At 45.1% G+C, this 19,021-nt stretch overlaps 2 protein-coding genes across 3 annotated transcripts; one reads left to right on the plus strand and one right to left on the minus strand.

The window, feature by feature from the left end:
• The first annotated feature begins 112 nt into the window (after nt 1-112).
• LOC134505713 (testis-specific serine/threonine-protein kinase 1-like) lies at nt 113-1,174 on the plus strand. The gene has a single exon (XM_063315566.1). The coding sequence runs from the start codon at nt 113-115 to the stop codon at nt 1,172-1,174; it is 1,062 nt and encodes a 353-aa protein (XP_063171636.1).
• Nucleotides 1,175-3,949: 2,775 nt separating this feature from the next.
• Nucleotides 3,950-16,254, minus strand: ESS2 (ess-2 splicing factor homolog). Of its 2 annotated transcripts, none has more exons than XM_063315535.1 (10): nt 16,042-16,254; nt 14,193-14,361; nt 12,176-12,271; nt 11,138-11,304; nt 9,955-10,075; nt 8,870-9,003; nt 8,448-8,550; nt 7,789-7,898; nt 5,822-5,937; nt 3,950-5,415 (listed from the first exon to the last, which is right to left on the minus strand). In XM_063315535.1, the coding sequence occupies exons 1-10, from the start codon at nt 16,195-16,197 to the stop codon at nt 5,130-5,132; spliced, it is 1,458 nt and encodes a 485-aa protein (XP_063171605.1). In that variant the 5' UTR covers nt 16,198-16,254; the 3' UTR covers nt 3,950-5,129. The 2 variants fall into 2 exon arrangements, with proteins under 2 accessions (XP_063171605.1, XP_063171604.1); XM_063315534.1 differs by having other exon boundaries at nt 11,138-11,307.
• Between the last annotated feature and the right edge of the window lie 2,767 nt (nt 16,255-19,021).

Here is a 19,021-nt window from a genome sequence, read left to right on the forward strand (position 1 = left end):
GCAAGAACTGGACCATCTCCTGATGACCACACACCATGGAACACACACTAAGTGGCTGAATGCATATGTCAACCATGTGACCAATCTTCTTGTAACAACTGCCTACAGCATCATGGATGATGCTGCCATCCTTAAAAAAAGAGGCTACATCATGGGAGGGAATTTAGGAGAGGGATCTTATGCAAAGGTGAAATCTGCCTTCTCAGAACGGTTGAAATTTGATGTAGCTGTAAAAATCATCGACCGGAAGAAAGCACCTCCTGATTTTTTGGAGAGGTTTCTTCCAAGAGAAATAGACATCTTGGCCAAAGTGAACCACCGCTCTATCATAAAAACCTATGAGATCTTTGAAACTTCAGATGGCAAAGTTTACATTGTGATGGAGCTTGGCGTCCAAGGGGACTTACTAGAATTCATCAAGTCGAAAGGGGCAATGCCCGAAGACATCGCTCGCAAGATGTTCCGTCAATTATGTGCCGCTATTAAGTACTGCCATGATGGTGACATAGTGCATCGTGATTTGAAATGTGAAAACCTTCTCCTAGACAAGGATTATCACATCAAGCTTTCTGACTTTGGCTTTGCTAAACGCCTGGTTCGTGACGAAGACGGCAAAATCATTTATAGCAAAACCTTCTGCGGTTCTGCCGCTTACGCTGCCCCGGAAGTGTTGCAAGGCATCCCTTATGAGCCGAAGATCTATGACATGTGGAGCCTGGGTGTCATCCTGTATATCATGGTCTGCGGTTCTATGCCTTACGACGATTCAAACATCCGGAAAATGCTACGGTTGCAGAAGGAACATAGGGTGCATTTCCCCAAGTCCAAAAACCTGGCCATTGAATGCAAAGATCTTATTTATCGCATGCTCCAACCCGACGTGTCCCGACGGTTGCGCATCGAAGAGGTGTTAAGTCACATATGGATGCAGCCCAGCAAAGTCAGAGCTTTGTCGACAACTTCTGTTGGGAAAAACGGAGAAAGCTCGCGGACTACGGGCGAGCAAAAGGCGGAGCTGAGATTAGAAGGGGAGCAGCATAGCAAAAGCGAATCCAAACACGCAGCAGCAGCCACCCCCCGGCTGGAAGCGGTGGAGGAAGTAGAGGAGGTGTCCGAAGGGGAGAAACACGACGAAGTAGAGAAGATTGCAGAGGTGTTCGAGACCAACCTCTAACGTTGCTCCGTCGACAGATGCCCTTGCCCCCCCAATCAGCAAGAACATCATGCAACAGGTAACCAACTGGAGAGAAAGTGGTGTGTGGGATACAGATAAGAGCTAAGCCAAAGAAGCTATCAGAAACTATAGATGATCCTGAAAAAAAAAAAAGGCATTTCTTAACCAGCACGTTACTGTATGTGAAAGGCCGTTTAATTAAATATTTTTAAAATGGATAAACGTTGGGCTGTGACTGGCACCTCCTGACGAACCTTACCCATACACGCGGAAGGCAGGAAGAAGTGGTTACACTGCCCCCCAAATCCAGCCTAGAAGCCTCTGAATAAAGGTGGGCCTGAACTATGCTGGCTGCAAATAGAAGCTGAGAAACAACTGGAGAGCTGGCCTCCCACCCTAGCGTCATTTACTTACTTACAAAGATTCGCGTGTGCTGCTCCAGGCCAAGGAAATGGGTGACTAACCCATCCTAATTCTCAAAGGATGGAGGGTCAGGCCTTACTTAAGGAAAAAGCAGGTAGTGGCTAAAAGACTGTTTAGTTGCTCCACAAAAGCCATTCCCACCTGGCTTAGTTGTCCCACTAGAAATATCCCACAATGCAAAAACACTAGCTATCCACAGACAGCCACATCTTTTGGTGTCGCTAACCTGGCTATCGTCATAGAAACTTTAACCAGAAAAGGATGTCAATGGTCCTGTTCCCTTGATGTCCCCAGTACTGAGCTGATTCAGGTATTTTGATGGGGGAAGTTTAACGCCATGTCACAGAGTCAGCTCAGTCACCTCACCTAACCCAAAAAAAAAATGTTATTTTCCCCAAAGAACGCGACACAGCATCCACTGGGGTCCCTAGGACCAGCTAGATGTTGCTGGATCCGTGTTTCAATCTAGACGGGCACGGGGCTTTCTTCCCCCAATTTTCTTTACTGTGGTTTTTTTTTTTTTTTTTTAGCTATTCCTCTGGGGAAATGGCTCGTGGGCGTCAAGGAAGACCTCACAGATGTTAGGCTGAAATAGCCCTTAACCCAGCCAACATGCTACTCGGAATCTGTAGTTCAGCAGGTTTCATCATTTGGCAAAACAAACACTGTTCTAACAGACCACCAATACTTACCATCTGACAAGTAGACTAACAACAGAAGCTGGGCGCAGCAAGATCACATACTGCCATTCAAGTGCCCCCTTACTCTCCATGAACCTTAGGATACAAAATAGCAGACGGTTCCCATCTGACATGACATGTGAGGCTACTCTTTCTCCTGCCTTTTTAAAATTTTATTTTACAAAAACCAAGGCTAAGTTTGCTCAGCTATAGATAAGGGTGATTTTGTGTACTCCTACCCTAACAGCACCTGCCTTAAAAGCACCACAGGGTCTCAATACTCTAGCAAAATTGATGGGGCACGCGCCTGCCGTTGACTTTGAATCGTGGCTAGTGCCATAATTGCAAACAGAACCTGTGGCTTTCGGAGAGGTTAGGGAGTCGCCTTAAGTTTCTCGGGTTGACCTAACATGCTGACAACTCCCTCCCTCTCTTTTTTAACACCCCACTTTGGCCGGTATCTTAGCTCTCACCACCCAGAGTTCAAAAAAATAAAACAATTCATTTACGTGTATAATGACTTATTACGTTTTATCCCACCCTTCCTATTCTGCGGTAGCTTTTCTGCTTCTCGAGGGAGTATCACCTTCCAGATGAAATCTGCCAGGGTTTCAAGGCTCCTTTATTATTATTAATATGCAGTCACAGATTAAAAAAAACAGTTAAAATACAAAGCATCCAATGTAAAAGCCCTGTCTGTAACAGAAACATTCATATGCGTAGTTGGATTTGTTCTGGACTTCGAACAGCAATTATAGCACAGAATTTAGCCACTTTTCTGGAAACCAGAATGCTGATCGTTCCGCAAGAAATGCAGAGCTGCTTTCTGAGTCTAATCAGAGTTTACGAATTAGAGGGAAGATTAGCTTCTAGCTTTAAGAGCAACATATGGGACAATTCAAAAGCACACCAGCGGCTGATTCAACTTCAGTATCTGAGCGTAAGAATGGCCATGATGGAGCATCCCAGTAACCCTACAAATGTGGTAAAAGGTATTTGGGAGTGACAAGGGGCTGATAGTAAACTCCTTGTAGAGCGATGTATCAGCTCTATTGCTCTATGCATCAAGATCTAAGGTTCTCTCCTTTTGTTTAGAACCAGCGTAGACACATGGAAGGGAAGTAAACCTGCAGATCGGACATAATTTCATTTGTCTACACAGAAGTGTGACTGTCAGTATAAACCAGGCCTAGAACTCGTCCCCACATATTTGTTTCAGGCAGTACTTTAACAGGCAGGTGTTCCAAGGGGCTCTATCCACGTCCCTAACTGCAGCCGTGTGTGGGCCACGAGTGGGGAACTCTGAGATCTCAGAACTTCTGACCAAATTGCTTCCATGAAAACACAACCGTGCAGGCTAGATGTACGAACAGGGTATTGATTGCACCTACTCCATCAAAGGAGTCAAGCAGGGACATTTCCCGGCTCCCCTTTTTAATTTTTATACTAACGAACCTGTACAAGCCCTTACCATTTCCATCTCTGGCTCACAACTCACTCTCCCACTTCTGCTGTCTTACATGTACAGTCTCCCAAAGAGGACTGCCATGAGATCTCGGCCCACCAGAGCGAAACACCGGAAATCAACCACTCGAAAACTAAAATGTATTTATTCAGCATAACAGTAGTCACCCTCATACCTGGAAAATCAGCAACATCCAAACGGAGCGTATTAAGGCCTTTATACCTCGGTCTTTATTTTCAGTCCTTCAATCCAGGAAGTAATTTCAATCCACTACCCTTAAGCTGCAGACGCAAAAACCTTCAAACACATGAACCAGACAGGCACGCCATTAAGGGGAGGAACTTTGTGCCTGCAACAAATTATTCAACGCTAAAGTCCTGGGTCTCCTGCTAAAGGGCAGTGCTATCTGCCAGGCTTTCAGCTTGTAATGTCCTTTACCGAGCGTGCCACCATGAGCTTTTAGTACAGAACACGTCCTTTCACTGGTGCCAGCTTCAGGAAGGTTCACACTTATCTTTGCTGCCCCCTTCTTGGCTTTTCGTTTTGGCTTTGACATTTTGTTAACAGGCTTTCAGAAACCTTGCTCAGCTCTGCGTGTGCCTTTTGTTTACACTGGACTGGATCCAAAAGACAGGAGGCCCCCGGTAGGGCTGCTCAAAGCAAGATTAAGTTAGACCCGACCGACTTGATCCAACCCATGTTTTATGAGCTTTAGAAACCCGAGCCAGCCTTCCTTCTACAAATAAGCAGGCCTCTCAGGATCCCAGGAGGAGGAGAATGGAAGAATATCAATATTTTTACTTTCTTTAAAGCAAAGTCTTTCTCAGCTCCCAGGCCAGGAGAAATAAACCATAACTTCGGTCAGTCTCTAAGGCGAGGACAGGCTGCCAAGCTTAACCAGGGGCAGATGCACTGCCAACCACACCAGGCCACTGGGATGCCAAGGCAGCAACACAATGCCCCGCTTGGAAACCAGCTCTCCCTGAGCTTTTCATCTCACATTGATGGGCGCCATCGCAAGGCCAGTTTCTGCCAGGCCTTTAGGTGAAACCTGTCTTTAATAAATTAAGAGGAGACCACCCCGATGCAAAACAAAAATTGCATCCAAAAGTGGTGCACAAGCAGCTTGGGCTCCTGTCTTCCTTTTCCTGTGCAACTGATTCAGAGATTTACAGGAGGGAGTTTTCAACTCAAAGGCTAATTTTCCATCCGCTACTTCATGCTGCCTATAAAGGGCTAGGGCAACCCAGCACCATAAGACAGAAATTATCCTGAAACCAAGCAAGTTTCTCCTGTTGCTTTTGGTCAACGGTGGGCGCTTTCCTTCAGCGGCACTGGTATATCGGGGCGCTGCCGAGCTGCCCACCCCCGCCGCAAGAGGACAAGGTCAAAAGAAATCTGACGCTTTACGTCTTTTGGGGAGCTGCAGCAGATTGTCCGTAATGGAGGCGGGATCCTGCGCAACTGGGGTTTGAGAGAGCGTCCTGGGGGTTGGAGTGACCGTGGGGGTCTGCAGTCCACCGGAGGGAGTCTTGTAGCCGGGTGTTCCCAGGTGCACAGGGGACGGGGTGTAACTGGCCCGAAGGGCTTTGTCGGTGAACTTGCTAGCAGTCCGGTTCACTAGGCGCTGCAAGGCGGGAGACATGGCCGGGCTTAGTCCTTTCGGAGTGAGGCTGGAAGGGAGGAAAAAAACAAAAATAAGGCGCTCTGATGAGAGGCTCTGTGAAGCATTGGTCAGCCCACATCTAGGAGGCTACATCCAGTTCTGGGCACCACAGGTCAAGGAAGGCTGAGGAGGCCTCCAGAGCAGGGCACCCAAGATAAGGAGCAACTTGTGAGGAAGCGTTAGAGGGACTGGGTGTGATTGTGTTAGAGGAAACTCAGGTTTTTCGGCTGGATGAGAAGATTTCCAAGAACCCTTCCAACTTTCCATCCTGGGATACCGTGCAGAATAGCTACCTCGGTTGGAGCCTAGAACGCAATGGCCGTTCCAGACGCTGAACATCTAACAGGCGTTGAGATACCTGCTAGCTTCAGCTCCATCGGCCCATTTCACCTCCACCTCTATGGATCTCTCACCTGGCAAGGTTCTCCGTGACTCTCCTCAAGGCTTCTTGTTTCTTGGCTCTGTTTTTAGCAGCTGCCTCATTGGCCATCTTCAGCCCTAGCCTCTCTCGGCGCCCGGGTTCCAGGATCTGTGAAAACACCAGCCGATTGGATTACCGATGCATTTCTGAGACTGATCCTTCCAGCTGTAACTTAATCCTCCTCACCCCTTTCTCACTTGCTGAGAAAGCCAAGAAGTATGTCTAGGCCAGCTCCAGATCCTATTTTCCTTTTTAAAAAAATTTTTAAATTTTTTTTTATTATTATTAACCCATGACCAGTACACTTAAATATTTGTTTGCAAGTTTTAATTGCTGCCAGGGAAAATCTAGCGATGTTGTATATAATGAGAGTAAGATTAGGTTTAAGAATAACTTTGGTTTAAAAAAAAAAAAAAAGGATTCTGAGGGAGAAACTAGAAGCAATGTGATGAGGGGAAACTGGTGGCTGTTTAAAGTTTCATAAATGGAATAACTGCAGTAATAAATACAGAAACTGGAAAACAGGATGTAAGGAACAAAGGAAAAACTAATTTCTTTCTATTTCCTGCATTGTCTGCAAGGAAATAATAGGCTTGAACTATACAACCAGAAAGAACAAATGTGGTGCTAAAACTGTTCCAGCCACAGCATTAAAAGACAGAAGGAAAGGGTGATTTAAGAAAAGTATACGTGTCTTTCAGGAATACCAAATAAAATCCATCGTTCTTTTTTTTAACATTAAGCTTCAAAATGTTCTTGAGTACTGGAACTCTTGACCAGACCCCATTTTCCAAGCTCTTCCACAAAGTGCCATCCAAATCAGGGCAGGTAAGAGTCAGGGGCTGCTGCACTGGCTCAACGATTTATTTCACGGTTTATTGAGACATATATCCTGCTCTAGTTAAAACTGACTCTGGTACAATAAAGTCACTGACTGTAATTGATTATGATTATGATTTTAAATTTGTTATTGCCACCTACTATTAGACCTGGGGCAGCTTTCAAAATCCAGACACGATAAAAAGAGTTAAAAGCAATTAGACACACGTAACCACACAGCCCAGATTAAAACCACCGGGAAAAGATATTTATTTACTTATTTATTTACTTCTCAGATTTCTACACCGCCCAACTCACAAGCGACTCTAAACCATACAAGTGCAACGGGGCCCACGGTGCATCCAGAAACATGTTAGCCCCCGGCCTGGGAACACAGCCAGGTTTTAAGGGCTTTCCAGAGCCCTGGGAGAGTGGGTGCCATTCAGACCTCTTGGGGGATGTCATTCCAGAGGCAGGGCCTTCAACAGAGAAGAACTGTAGGTTCCAAAACCCAGCTGAGCCACAAACTCACCGGGTAACCTTGAGCTACTTGCTCAATGTAACAAATTCACCTACACAAGGAATTTTTTTCCCCCTTAATCCGTTCAATCGTGTCCGATTCTCAGAGACTGCCTGGACAAGTCCCTGCAGTTTGCTTGGCAAGGTTTTTCAGAAGTGGTTTGCCACTGCCTCCTTCCTGGGGCTGAGAGAGAGTGACTGGCCCAAGGTCACCCAGCTGGCTTCATGCCTAAGGCGGGACTAGAACTCATGGCTTCGCAGTTTCTAGCCTGGTGCCTTCACCACTACACCAAACTGGCTCTCACACAAGGAATAATCTCTTTCAATTGCAAAAATACCTTCTTATACAGTCAGACTAGAGGACATTGGGTTGGGGAAGGATAAAGCAGGAGAGAAACAAATTTTGGAACTGACACAACATTTTATACTATTTCACCCAATTTGTTTAAACAACATATAGCAGTGTTTCTCAGCATTGGCAGCTTGAAGATGTGTGGACTTCAACATAGCTGGCTGGGGAATTCTGGGAGTTGAAGTCCACACATCTTCAAGCTGCCAAGGCTGAGAAATACTGGCCTATAGTGACAGGACCCAAAGTGGATGCTTTAGATCTTTAAATACCTTGAATGCTGGTCCCGGTGTCCTGTCCACATAGGGCGTGTCAGACCCTTCTAACCTCAAAGGGGTGCTTTCTATCTCACCCCAGGTCATAAGAGGGGAGTCATTCACACCTAGAAAGACACATTGGCAAATCAGTCTACTTGATGTGTCAGCAGACCACTGTGCTTGACTCAAATATTTGGGGTGAGGGATCTCTGAAAGAAGAATCAGCTGGAAGGGACATTATCACAGAACAGAAGACACTGAATCCCCCAAAAAATTTTTAAAAATTGTTTTTATATAAATATGAGAGTGCAAAATAAAAAAAAAAATAGAAGCAAAGCTTAAACACAAGTTCTCCTTGAAGTACATTCTGTATTTATGTATGTATGTATGTATTTAGCGCACCAGGGATCAAAAGTAACGATTTACTCCATGTAAATTTATGTAGTTTACTACTACTTCTTTTCAAACTTGACTATGTTCTCCTCTCCTTTTCCCACTGTATTAAGTGCTTACCTAAATACTTCTAAAATGGCATTTTTCTCATGGTGCATGTATACCTCAACTCAAATGAAAAGTCACCCTGGCAAACAAAATAATCCTTGCTGAACTGCACATTTGCTTTGTGTTGTTGTTGTTTTTTAAAATAGCACAATAAAAGGGATTTTCTTCCTTACCAGGAGCAGGGGAAGGCGTGGCCACAAATCCATATCCGTTTACCTTTGGAGATTCCTGGGGAATTAGCTCCTTCCCATCAGGCCCCACTTTGCCTTGCTTGTACTAGAATTAATGGAGAAGAATGCTTAGCAATAACCACAGAGTGTTTTAAAAGCACAGCATGCTGTCCTGCAAAATTGGGGGGAAAGCAGCTAAAAAGGCTTGGACCATTTTAAAAAAAATAATAATCAAGTTTTGGTAAAAGAAAATAAAGCAGAGGAACCAACTCTTTTCCCCAGGTAAAATAAGAAAGTTCAGAAACTGCTTTCTTTCTCTCCATTCTGCCACTGTTTCTTGTTTGATTTGATTCGATTGCCACTTCAAGGACAGTAGAAACAGACCGTTTGAAATCAAATAGATTTGGAAAATGTTATGCCCCCACCTGAGCATTGAGGGCTGCTGCTTGCTGAAGCTGGGTCTTGCTTACTGCTTGACTAAACGGGTCCTTCAAGAAGCGGCTGTTTCTGTGAATGACCTCACGTGGCTTTTTAAACACCTCTTCCTCGTCAGGAACTCCTGAAATGACACAGCACTTTAATATCAACAAGGCTCACAATCAAACAGGGGATTGGTGGCAGTTTTGCCACGTCTAGATTAAAAATGACAAAGGTCCTTCAGGAAGAAGAGGACAGCTCAAAGAAGTGAAATAAAAGTCTGAATTAAAAAAAAACAGAGGTAGAGTCATCCGAGGATCAATTTCTCCTGTCTTTGTAGAACATCTTAATCATGCCCCCAATTGCTGCATAAAGCAGTAACAATAACACACAATTCCCAATTCTGAGAAAGGTTTTAAAATATCCAGAGGATCCACTTTGGTCAACCCACACTCTTTACTGATTCGAGAATGATTTCTCAACATTTTTATAATTAAAGCACCTCAAGCTACAAATTAATGGGGAACGTATTGGAGCACTGGATCCTGGAGAGAAGACAAACCTGGAAACTGGGAATACAGCATGGATTCCTGGCTCTTTTCTCCAGAGAAAGGGCAAAGAGATGAGCAAAGAGCAAAAAAACCTCAACCCACAGAAGTGGTCTGAATCATCCACAAGGCTAAAGGATCAAAAGAAGCCTGCCTTCTCCTGTCCTGTCTCTACCGCGTCTTTTATTTTATTTATTTCATTTAGTTTTCCAATTTTTATAGCCACCCATCTCACAAACAAGCGACTCTCCAGACTCACAGAAACAAGGCCGATAAGACAGAACAGTCTCTGCAGGAGAGAGATTCGAAAGAAGGCAGGCTTTTTTTTTCTTGCGGTCTCAAAATGCAAAAACACCACCAAGTATCCAAACGGAGTAGAGATGATGCCCTCTGTTGGGCCATAATCCTGCTTCTAAGAAAAGGTACCAGTGTAACAAGGAACAATAAATGTAAGCTTGGCGGGAAAGAAAAAAAAAACCCTGATTACATCCAGCTTCCCTTTCTACAGCAATCAGACCTTGTAGGAGGGAGACAAGCTGCCTCACCTGGCGGGTAATACATGAGGGAGTTCTTTGCCTTGTATTCCCACGTCTCCACCCCGGCTTTGCCACTCCCCAGGGCCTGCTGCTCTTCCAGCGATGGAAGAGCTAACTGCTCCTGATGCCGCTGAAATGGAATAGAAGAACACAGTCAGCTGCAAGCATTAGCAGAAGGGAAGACGTACGCCCGATGATCCTGCAGTGTACCTTAAGAGTAAATTGATATTTCGGGTTTTGACCATCCCCAGCTTTTCCTCTGCTGGCCAGTATATCCTGTATACTATGAGGCCAAGCAAGGAAATCTTCAGGGGCCTCCGACCCCAAGGAGGATTTTCTTTGCTTCACGAAGGCAACGGCACGTGACTTTTTGTTGGCCGAGGGCCACGAGGTTCTGTCACATGAAGCAGAGGGATGACGCAACATGCTTGTGGCTCTGTTGGCCACGGGGGCTGAGCTGAATATTGTCTGGGATCTCGGAACAAAACCGATTTTTCCCCCCCAATTTTAAAAAAAAGACCTTAATCCTGTTTTCGGTTGGAAAGCGTTTGGCTGGGTAAGCGGGATATCTGGAAGCTGCACAAAAGGGCCTTGGAGTGCAGGGCTGCCCATTGTGAAGAATCAGACTGTAGCTCACTGATGTTCTGAAGGAGAGTACAACTGAAAGCTCTCCACTTATGAGGCGGAATGGCAAAGCACTAATCAAGATTCTTGTCTTCTTTCTAAAGCAAGGAACGTAAGAAAAGAAAAGCCTCTTTTCTTTGACCGCCCAGAGCCCCAACCCACTACAGGTAGTCCTCAACTTTCGACCGTTTGTTTAGCCACCGTTCGAAGTTACGATAGTGCTGGGGAAAGTGACTTACAACCGGTCCTCGCACTTACGACCATCATGGTGTCCCCCTCGTCACGTGATCAAGATTCAAGCAATCAGCATGTATTTACAACAGTTGCAGCGTTCTGTAGTCACATGGTCGCCATTTGCAACCTTCCCAGCCGGCTTCTGACAAGCAAAGTCAATGGGGGGAGCTGGATTCACTTAGCCACCATGCTATTCACTTAATGACCATGGAAGGAAAGGTAATGAATTCAGGCACGACTCACTTAATGACCACCTCACTTAGCAACAGGAGTTCTAGTCCCAATTGTGGTCGTAAGTCGAGGACTACCTGTACAAAGAGAAGCTGCTTCTTACCTGGGCATATGCCTCTTCAGCTTCATAAAGCCAAGAATGCCTCACTTTCTCCTTCTCTTTGGCCACTTCCATGATCTGCTCGAAGGAAGCATTATCCTCGCTGGTGTGTTTGGCCAAGAATTTGTCCAAACTGGGCAAGGCATCTTTGCTTTCTTCTTCCTCCACTTCTCCTGAAAGCAAAGAGGAATGCAACTTAAAAAAAAAAAAAACCAGGCGCACTTTCCTATGCAGCCTCTGTCTTTTGAAAGACCAGATGTTCTAAGCCATGGTGACAGAAAGAAGGTAAAATCGTGATCTAACGGCAGAGCTGAGATCAGCTACCTTCATTTGAATGAGATCAAGGAAAGCTACAAGGAAAAAAAGAGCTATTGCTTCCCAAGCCTTAGTATCACACATTTATAAAGAAAGAGAATTTGTGGATTGCTTTTGGCCAAGTCTCTCCTCATTCTACTAGCCAGTTTTAGACTATATTAAAAGTGTTGATAGCTGCACATCAGTCAGCAGGTACGTAATTGCACAGCTCATAGGATACAGCCAATCAACTTGTTCTCCCAGCATCATTTTCTGTGAAGAGTCTCAGTTGGTAGGCCTGAGTGTAGATAGAAAGCAATAAATCCCACACGGCTGAAGCTTCTTCAGCGGTAAGGAACTTTCCCTTATCTTGCTTGCAAAATCCTTTTGGATATTCTCAGTTTCGCCGATGTCAGCATTCGAAATTTAGGTTGAAATTTAAGCCAAACTTCTTAAGGCTAAGAGCAGCTTGAGAGTAGAAGCTATGGCCACAGGAGATGGTCGGCTTCCCTTCGCTAGATGTGTTTCAGTAAAGGCCATTTTGTCAGGGGTGCTTGGATTTGGATTTCTACACGAAGCAACAGAAGGTTGGGCTTCTAAAGGGCCACTTCCAACTCTAGGATCTATCACTGTAGGCCTTCCCAGTTTAATCCTTAGAGATGTAAGAGGTAATCACTTCACAGCCCCTCCAGGTCAAACTCAAAGGGCCATGCCCTGAACATCAAAAGCAGTAATAGAGTTGCTTACCTTCATCTAGAGATTTCACTGTGAACTTGGGCTTACTCAACACAGAAGAATCACCAGGATGAACTTCAGGGGTTTCAAAGGTTGCTGGGGTGACATCTGTCCCAAAGAACATAAAATACAGATTTACAAAGTACAGAAAACGATCGTTCTGAAACTTCCCCACTGAAAAATCTTGAAACACTCAATATCACTGATCCTAATCAACCTAAGAAGTTATGGGGCTACGACTAGTAGGGGAATTACGGGGCCCAAGTTTGTTTCTTGGTGAAAAATCAAGGTAACAGTCGGATAAATTGGTAATAAACCAGGCATCTGCTGGTTTCTTCAAACGCCAATGTCTCCCTAAAGTAAAGATTACATGTGATAGATCACACTACGGATTGCCATTATTCAGGACTGACTGTCTTATGTTTGTTAAATTTATATTCTGCCTTTTTTTTTTAGGAGCTCAAGAATTGCATTGGACTTAAACCTGGGTCTCCCAATCCTAGTCCAGTACATTGACCACCATATAGCAGTAGCTGTCTCCTCTCTTCCTCTACACTCCCTATTATCTGCTCCATGATCCTTTATTTACTGGAGTTGAATCAGGGCCCTTTTAATACATCCCACCTATGCTTTATCATTGGCCATTACTGGTAGTGACCGAGCATTTCTGAAATGGAAAACAAGGCTGCAAAATCCTGGACTATTTTTTCTAGATAATCTAGGTCAATTTCCCCTTTACATGACACCTTCTACGTATCCGGAGATTATACCTACAACAGCCATGCAGGCAGAACTCTGGGAGTTACATTCCCAACAGATCTGGCAATTATCTTAAACAAAGAGGAAGACTCTTGCACCCAGCCAAGAATTAGAAGAAGAAATGCTCAGGTTAAGATAAAATGTATAGAGGCCCACTGTCCTAACAGTCAGAAATCATACTGAGACGAGGAGTAGGTCTCTAGTGTTTATTAAGGTAAAGGTAAAGGTTTCCCTTGACGTAAAGTCCAGTCGAATCCGACTCTAGGGGGCGGTGCTCATCTCCGTTTCTAAGCCATGGAGCCGGCGTTGTCATAGACACTTCCGGGTCATGTGGCCAGCATGACGACACGGAACGCCGTTACCTTCCCGCCGAAGCGGTTTATTACTGCTACATAAAACAGAATCCTAACAAACTGAAGAAGCGTGGGAAAAACCCAGACATATAAACCCCAAAAGCTAAGGCAGGTCTGATCTGTGTCTTTTTGAATGGCTGCTTAATTCCTCAGTACTACGCATGCGTTTTCCACCCTGGATAGAGGCCCCTTCCAGCTCGCCATCAGTACCCATGACACCCACAAAATGAGCAATGTTGGTTCTTGCTAGACAAAATCATGCATCAGGAACAGTATGAGTGGGCTGATTTGGTGCTTTATAAAAGGTAAAGGTTTCCCTCGACGTAAAGTCCAGTCAAGTCCGACTCTAGGGGGCGGTGCTCATCTCCGTTTCTAAGCCTTGGAGCCGGCGCTGTCATAGACACTTCCGGGTCATGTGGCCAGCATGACTCGGAACGCCGTTACCTTCCCGCCGAAGCGGTGCCTATTGATCTACTCACATTTGCATGTTTTTGAACTGCTAGGTGAGCAGGAGCTGGGATTAACAACGGGAGCTCACCCCGCTGCGCGGTTTCGAACCACCGACCTTCCGACCGGCAGCTCAGCAGTTTAACCCGCAGCACCACCGCGTCCCTACTTGGTGCTTTATATAAGCACCCAATTTTCTTCCCATCATTAAAAACAATGAGGGTGCAATATGCCCGATCTCTGCACTGTGCATTAATGCTACCTATTAGACACTCATCCTCGGAAAGGTGGAAGGAAAATAAAGAATAGGATGACCAGCAGCAAGGTGGGTGGACTCAGTTACAGCGGTGATGGGTGCACTGTTGGAAGAGCTGAAGGGCCGGGTCAGGATAGATCATCCTGGAGAAAATCTATCTTTGCGGTCATTAGGAATCGAATGGCACAATCAATCAATCAGCACTCATATTTACAAGGCGCAGGAGTGTCCCTGGAAGATTTGCCCAACGAGGGGCCAAACTTGATGGCTATCTGTCTCATCTTCTCCAAGTCACCACTCTCTTCAGCCTCCAGATATTCCTTCTGGGCACGGAGCTTCTCAACGTCAGGGAAAAAATCCCTCTGGATGATTTTCTCCAGATTCTGCAAAACATTCACAAGAACCAATATCATGTTTCCCACCCAATAAAGATTTAAAACAAGAGGCATTTGGATTGTGGGATTCTGAGCCATTAACTTCTGAGGCAAGCCCATCAATGTTTCATGGCACCTTACAAGCTATTCACGAAACCACTTCTGTAACAAAGAAAACTTTATGCATAATGCTTGACCTCGAATTTACCAGATATACACTGGTCTAAGAGAACTCCCAGTTTATATAAAAAGCTAGGAAACTGCCCCACTGTTGCTCTTCCATTTGTTACTGTAACTGTAATGATTGCCTGAACCCAAATAAAACGCTCAGACTCCAAATCAAAGTTTAGGTTCTGATTTTATTTGGAATAGAGTGCAAACAGAAAGGAAGCTGAGAATGAGAAAAGCGCGCCTAAAGTCAAACTAAATAGCCCCACTTCAAACGACGTCCCACCCCCCCACTTCATTCATTACAAGTCCACATTCCCAGGTGCTCCTAACGAGCTCTGCTGATCAACTGGCAGAAAGACCTTGACATTAAAGAGATAACCCAAACACATTCCTCCATGGCTGAGGCAAACAGAACTTTCTATACAAGGTTTATCAGCAGCACCCTCCCAGCCAGGAACGCGTGTCAACATTCTGGCATGCGAACCGTTACGATGTTCAGCAACATTGAAACAGGGAACATGACAGTAACCCAGTATTGGCTCACTAGATGCATTAAGCCAAGACATAAGATGGTTTGTTTAGTTACGCCACAGGGCAGGGTGCAAACTCAGCCGTTGCTTTCTATTATTTTTGCTTTATCACTGTGCAAATTAAGCCACCGTGGCTTGTACAACCACCATGGTAAAAATCAGAAAGTACACTTCCTTGGGATTTCTGGCTGAAAGGCAGGATTATAAACATTACAACATTAAAGAAATCAATATTCAGACATTTAAATTGCAGGGAAGAGGATTCTACCTTAAAGCTCGGTTTCTCAGTCTTTTTTACAATCACCACGTTAATATGCCCACCTCCTTCCCCATCGCAAATGGAAATTCAAGATTTCCTTTTGGAGGAAGACAGACTCCAAAATAAGTCATTTCAAAACTAAAGTATGTTAAGGTACAAATGTTAGCAAGTGGGCTCTTTATTTCAATTTAGGACAACAGTAAAAACCTATCCATTCACCCAGCCCTTTTAACGTTTAAGTGTATTTATTTATTAAATTTACAGGCCGCCCAACTCACAGCAAGTCTGGGTGATCTTTACCAGTAACGATTCCTTTTCCTTTTCCTGAATTTGGTACTATTTTGTCCTTGGGGACATTTGTTGATCGCTCTTAAGAACAATCAGGGAAACATGAACAAGAAAGACCCAGAACCGTTAAAACAGAGGCTTAGGCTGGTTCAATAAGCAATAAAAAAATACTAAGAAATTGGAGTAACAGTAAAGCTAGGACAGTATTAGAAAACTATAGATTTGGGCAAGAGATGAAAGGGATGGAGTGTAATACTTTAGTTTTTTTTAATACTTTTATTTTTTTGCCCTCCTCCTCCTGCCTCCACACAACGACCCTGCGAGGTAGGCCAGGTGGAGAAAGAGAGCGCTGGGCCACCAACCACGCAGGAAGGCGCTCGGGGACTGAGAGGCGATGGGTAGCCGGGCCTCCCGAAGCCCTGCCCGGCCTCATCCACTCACCTGAATGTAGGAGTCCTCGTCCAGGACCCTCTTGCGGCACTTGGGGGCTTCCTTTGGAGCCTCCTTCAGCAGAGCCACGGCGGAAGCCTCGGCCTGGACGGGCACCAGCGCCTGGGCCGAAGCGCCGCACCCCGCCGCGGCCCCCGGCGGCTCCATCTCGCCCTACGAATCGCCTCCCGTGGCAACGCAGCGAGGCCTCGGCCGACACGAACTCCGACTTCCGGAAATACTCCCACTTCCGGAGAGAGAACGGAAGTGCGTCCCCCACGCCGTTTCCCAGCATGCCTTACGCGCCAAGCGCACGCCCCCAGCTTGTCCGAGCGCGGAACCGCCCCCTCCCGAGGGAAGACGTCACGCGAGCCGCGTCGTAGAGGTAAGTCAAAGGGGCAGCGCGTGACCAATTCGGGTTCCGTTTGGCGCTGCAGCGTGGAAGCCAAGGTGGCCGGGCGGGAAGGCGAGTGTGCCCTGGGAACGACCGAGCCTACTCTGCAGGGTCGTCGTTCAGCCGGTCTCTCAGCCTCAGCCCCTCCAATTCCCCATAAAAATCCAGGTGGGTATTTGAAAGGCGTGGATCTAACCCTCTCCCACCATCACCCCTCTTTCCAAAAATGGGTTCCATGTTTAGGATTAAGGGATCAGTAGTCTCCGTGCAAAACTGCTGCTGTATTACCTCGCATTCTATATCTATTCTTGCACTGATCTTGCATAGAGAGTCCAAAGTGGTGTACAGGAGCGGATTGGGGGCAGGAGGGTCTCCCTCATTGTACGTACAACAACCCTGCAAGGTAGGCTTGCTTCAAACAGACTGACCCACCTCTAGTGATCCAGGGGGCCCCTCTACTACAGAGGGGGACGTACCCCTGGCTCTCCCCAGGCTGCCCTACCCCTGAGCCCCACCCAGCCTTCTCCACCTTGGCAGTACCCAACGCCCCCAAAATGATCAATGGCATACTCTTAGCTGGCGTTCTCCAGACTTTGAGAGATCACGACCGAAGTTGAGATCATGTTTTTTGCAGACATTGTATTTATTAATCATTATATAAATACTATTTTATTACACATAAAAGGATTATATTTATTACAATGTATTACATATGTATATCTTGCCAAAAAAACTGCAGGGACTACTACAGGCAGTCACCGAGGATCAGACACAATTGCACGGCCAAATATGTGTGTGTGTGTGTGTGTGCATGGATTCTAATACGTAATAAGTATAAATAATATATGTGTAATAATAACAACAAATAGATATGTGTACTTCGTCTTGTTGTGGCATTGCTTTCATCTTTCCTTTTTTTCACATTTTTCACTTTATTTTGCTTTGTTCTTTTTTATTAAAGGCAATTCTTTTAGAAGACTGATCAGGGTTTTTTTTTTTTAGAAATTGCATACATTGTAGGGTACTGATTCCTAGCACTCTTCGCTCAGTTGCCGTTGGGTTGTTTATAATTCAGTGCCTCACGCAAAGACTTCTTGCCTGCAGAACGAGGACAAATTTCACTAGGCACGCAGGTTGCTAATAAAGCATCGGCCTTGAGTTGATCAAATGATCAGGATAAAAATGCATCGTCGTCATCAGTTTATTTTTTCCTAGCACAGGAAACGGGTCTTATATACATACATGCACACATACATACATACATGCGTGTGTGTGTGTGAGAGAGACCCCCATTTCCTGTGCTAGGAAAAAATAAACTGGATAATGATGATAATATGATGATGATATTTTTATCCTGAGATTTGATCAACTCAAGGCCGATGCTTTATTTTACATACGTAGATACATATATATATTTATATTCCTACCCATCCCAAAAGATCTCTATTTGAAAGTGCAAGAATTTCTTTTCAGAAAAGCAAGGACTGATAGATAAAAAGTCCGGTCTGCCAAATAAAGCCATGATCAGATCCCAAATTTTCCCTGTGTTTAGGCTGTTTTGGACTACAGCATCAGTCATTCTCAGCATGAACCCAGGAGTCAGGAATGATGGCACCTGCATCTGGAGGACACATGATGGTGGAACCTGGCATACGTCATTGGGGGTGAATGAGTGGAAGCCTCTGAGCTGATAAAAGGCAGATTTCTATATTCGGTCGATTCTGACACTGTGAAAATGTTGATTGGATGGGACAGGAGGTATAGCAGGGACAGGTTTTAGAAAAGAGGATTGGCTGAAAAATAGGCAAGATTGTTCCTGTTTTCTGTATTTAGGGACATTGGGATTTGCTCCCCATATCTCTCCAGACAGATGTTTGCAAAAGTAGCTTTCAATTCCTTTCTCTGATTGTGCTCCTCCCCCCGCCCCCAAAAAGAGAAATTGCTTTTCCTAACGTGCAAGAAAGGAAAACAAAAACAAAGTCTATATTTCATTTGTCTCTATTTTTATTTGTGTGCGTGTGTATCGATGGAGTTTTTGTTTTTAGATCTGGGCTGAAAGCAAATAAAAATGAGGATACATCACATTGCCGGAAATGTTAGATTGAAACATTGACTTGGTAAAACGTTTAACCTTTAAATCCTACTCTGGGCATTTGGGTTGGCTAGCAAAGGAACGATATCAAACAGACAGGGCAGTGAATCATAATTTAAGGATGCTCCATCAGCAACTGAGCTTGCATCCGCCTGCTGTAGAGGGAATAAATCAGGCTTCAAGCTTTTGCAAATGTCTGGCTCATTAGTGATCTTGCTTGCACGTTGCATTAAGCCACAGTCTGCTTAGCTGTCATTTGTGGAAAACACCACAGTCGGCTGGATTCAGGAATCCTGCTGAGCTGCCCTTTTCCTATGAGATAGAACCCAGCTATTATTGGTAAATCAGGACTTAGTGTAATGAGTGAACACAGCCTGATGTGGGTTGCTTGATCAATCACGATTAACCGAAGCACAACTCAGTGGGACACATGAACCCAGCCAGCCTGTAGTTTTTTCCTGTATTGATATCTTAGGCGCTGTGATCAGCTCAGCTTGACCTGTCCA

Source organism: Candoia aspera, chromosome 15, assembly GCF_035149785.1.
Source record: "Candoia aspera isolate rCanAsp1 chromosome 15, rCanAsp1.hap2, whole genome shotgun sequence".
Classification (NCBI taxonomy): Eukaryota; Metazoa; Chordata; class Lepidosauria; order Squamata; family Boidae; genus Candoia; species Candoia aspera.

What these genes read in the sequence shown, in the direction of transcription:
- LOC134505713 (XM_063315566.1), top strand. Translation starts at nt 113, where the DNA reads ATGGATGATGCTGCCATCCTTAAAAAAAGAGGCTACATCATGGGAGGG.
- ESS2 (XM_063315534.1), bottom strand. Translation starts at nt 16,197, where the DNA reads ATGGAGCCGCCGGGGGCCGCGGCGGGGTGCGGCGCTTCGGCCCAGGCG. An exon ending in CTGAAGAGGCATATGCCCAG is followed by an intron (nt 10,076 to 11,137) that starts GTAAGAAGCAGC and finishes ATTCCATTTCAG; the next exon opens with CGGCATCAGGAGCAGTTAGC. An exon ending in CAGCAGCCCTCAATGCTCAG is followed by an intron (nt 8,551 to 8,869) that starts GTGGGGGCATAA and finishes CATTAATTCTAG; the next exon opens with TACAAGCAAGGCAAAGTGGG.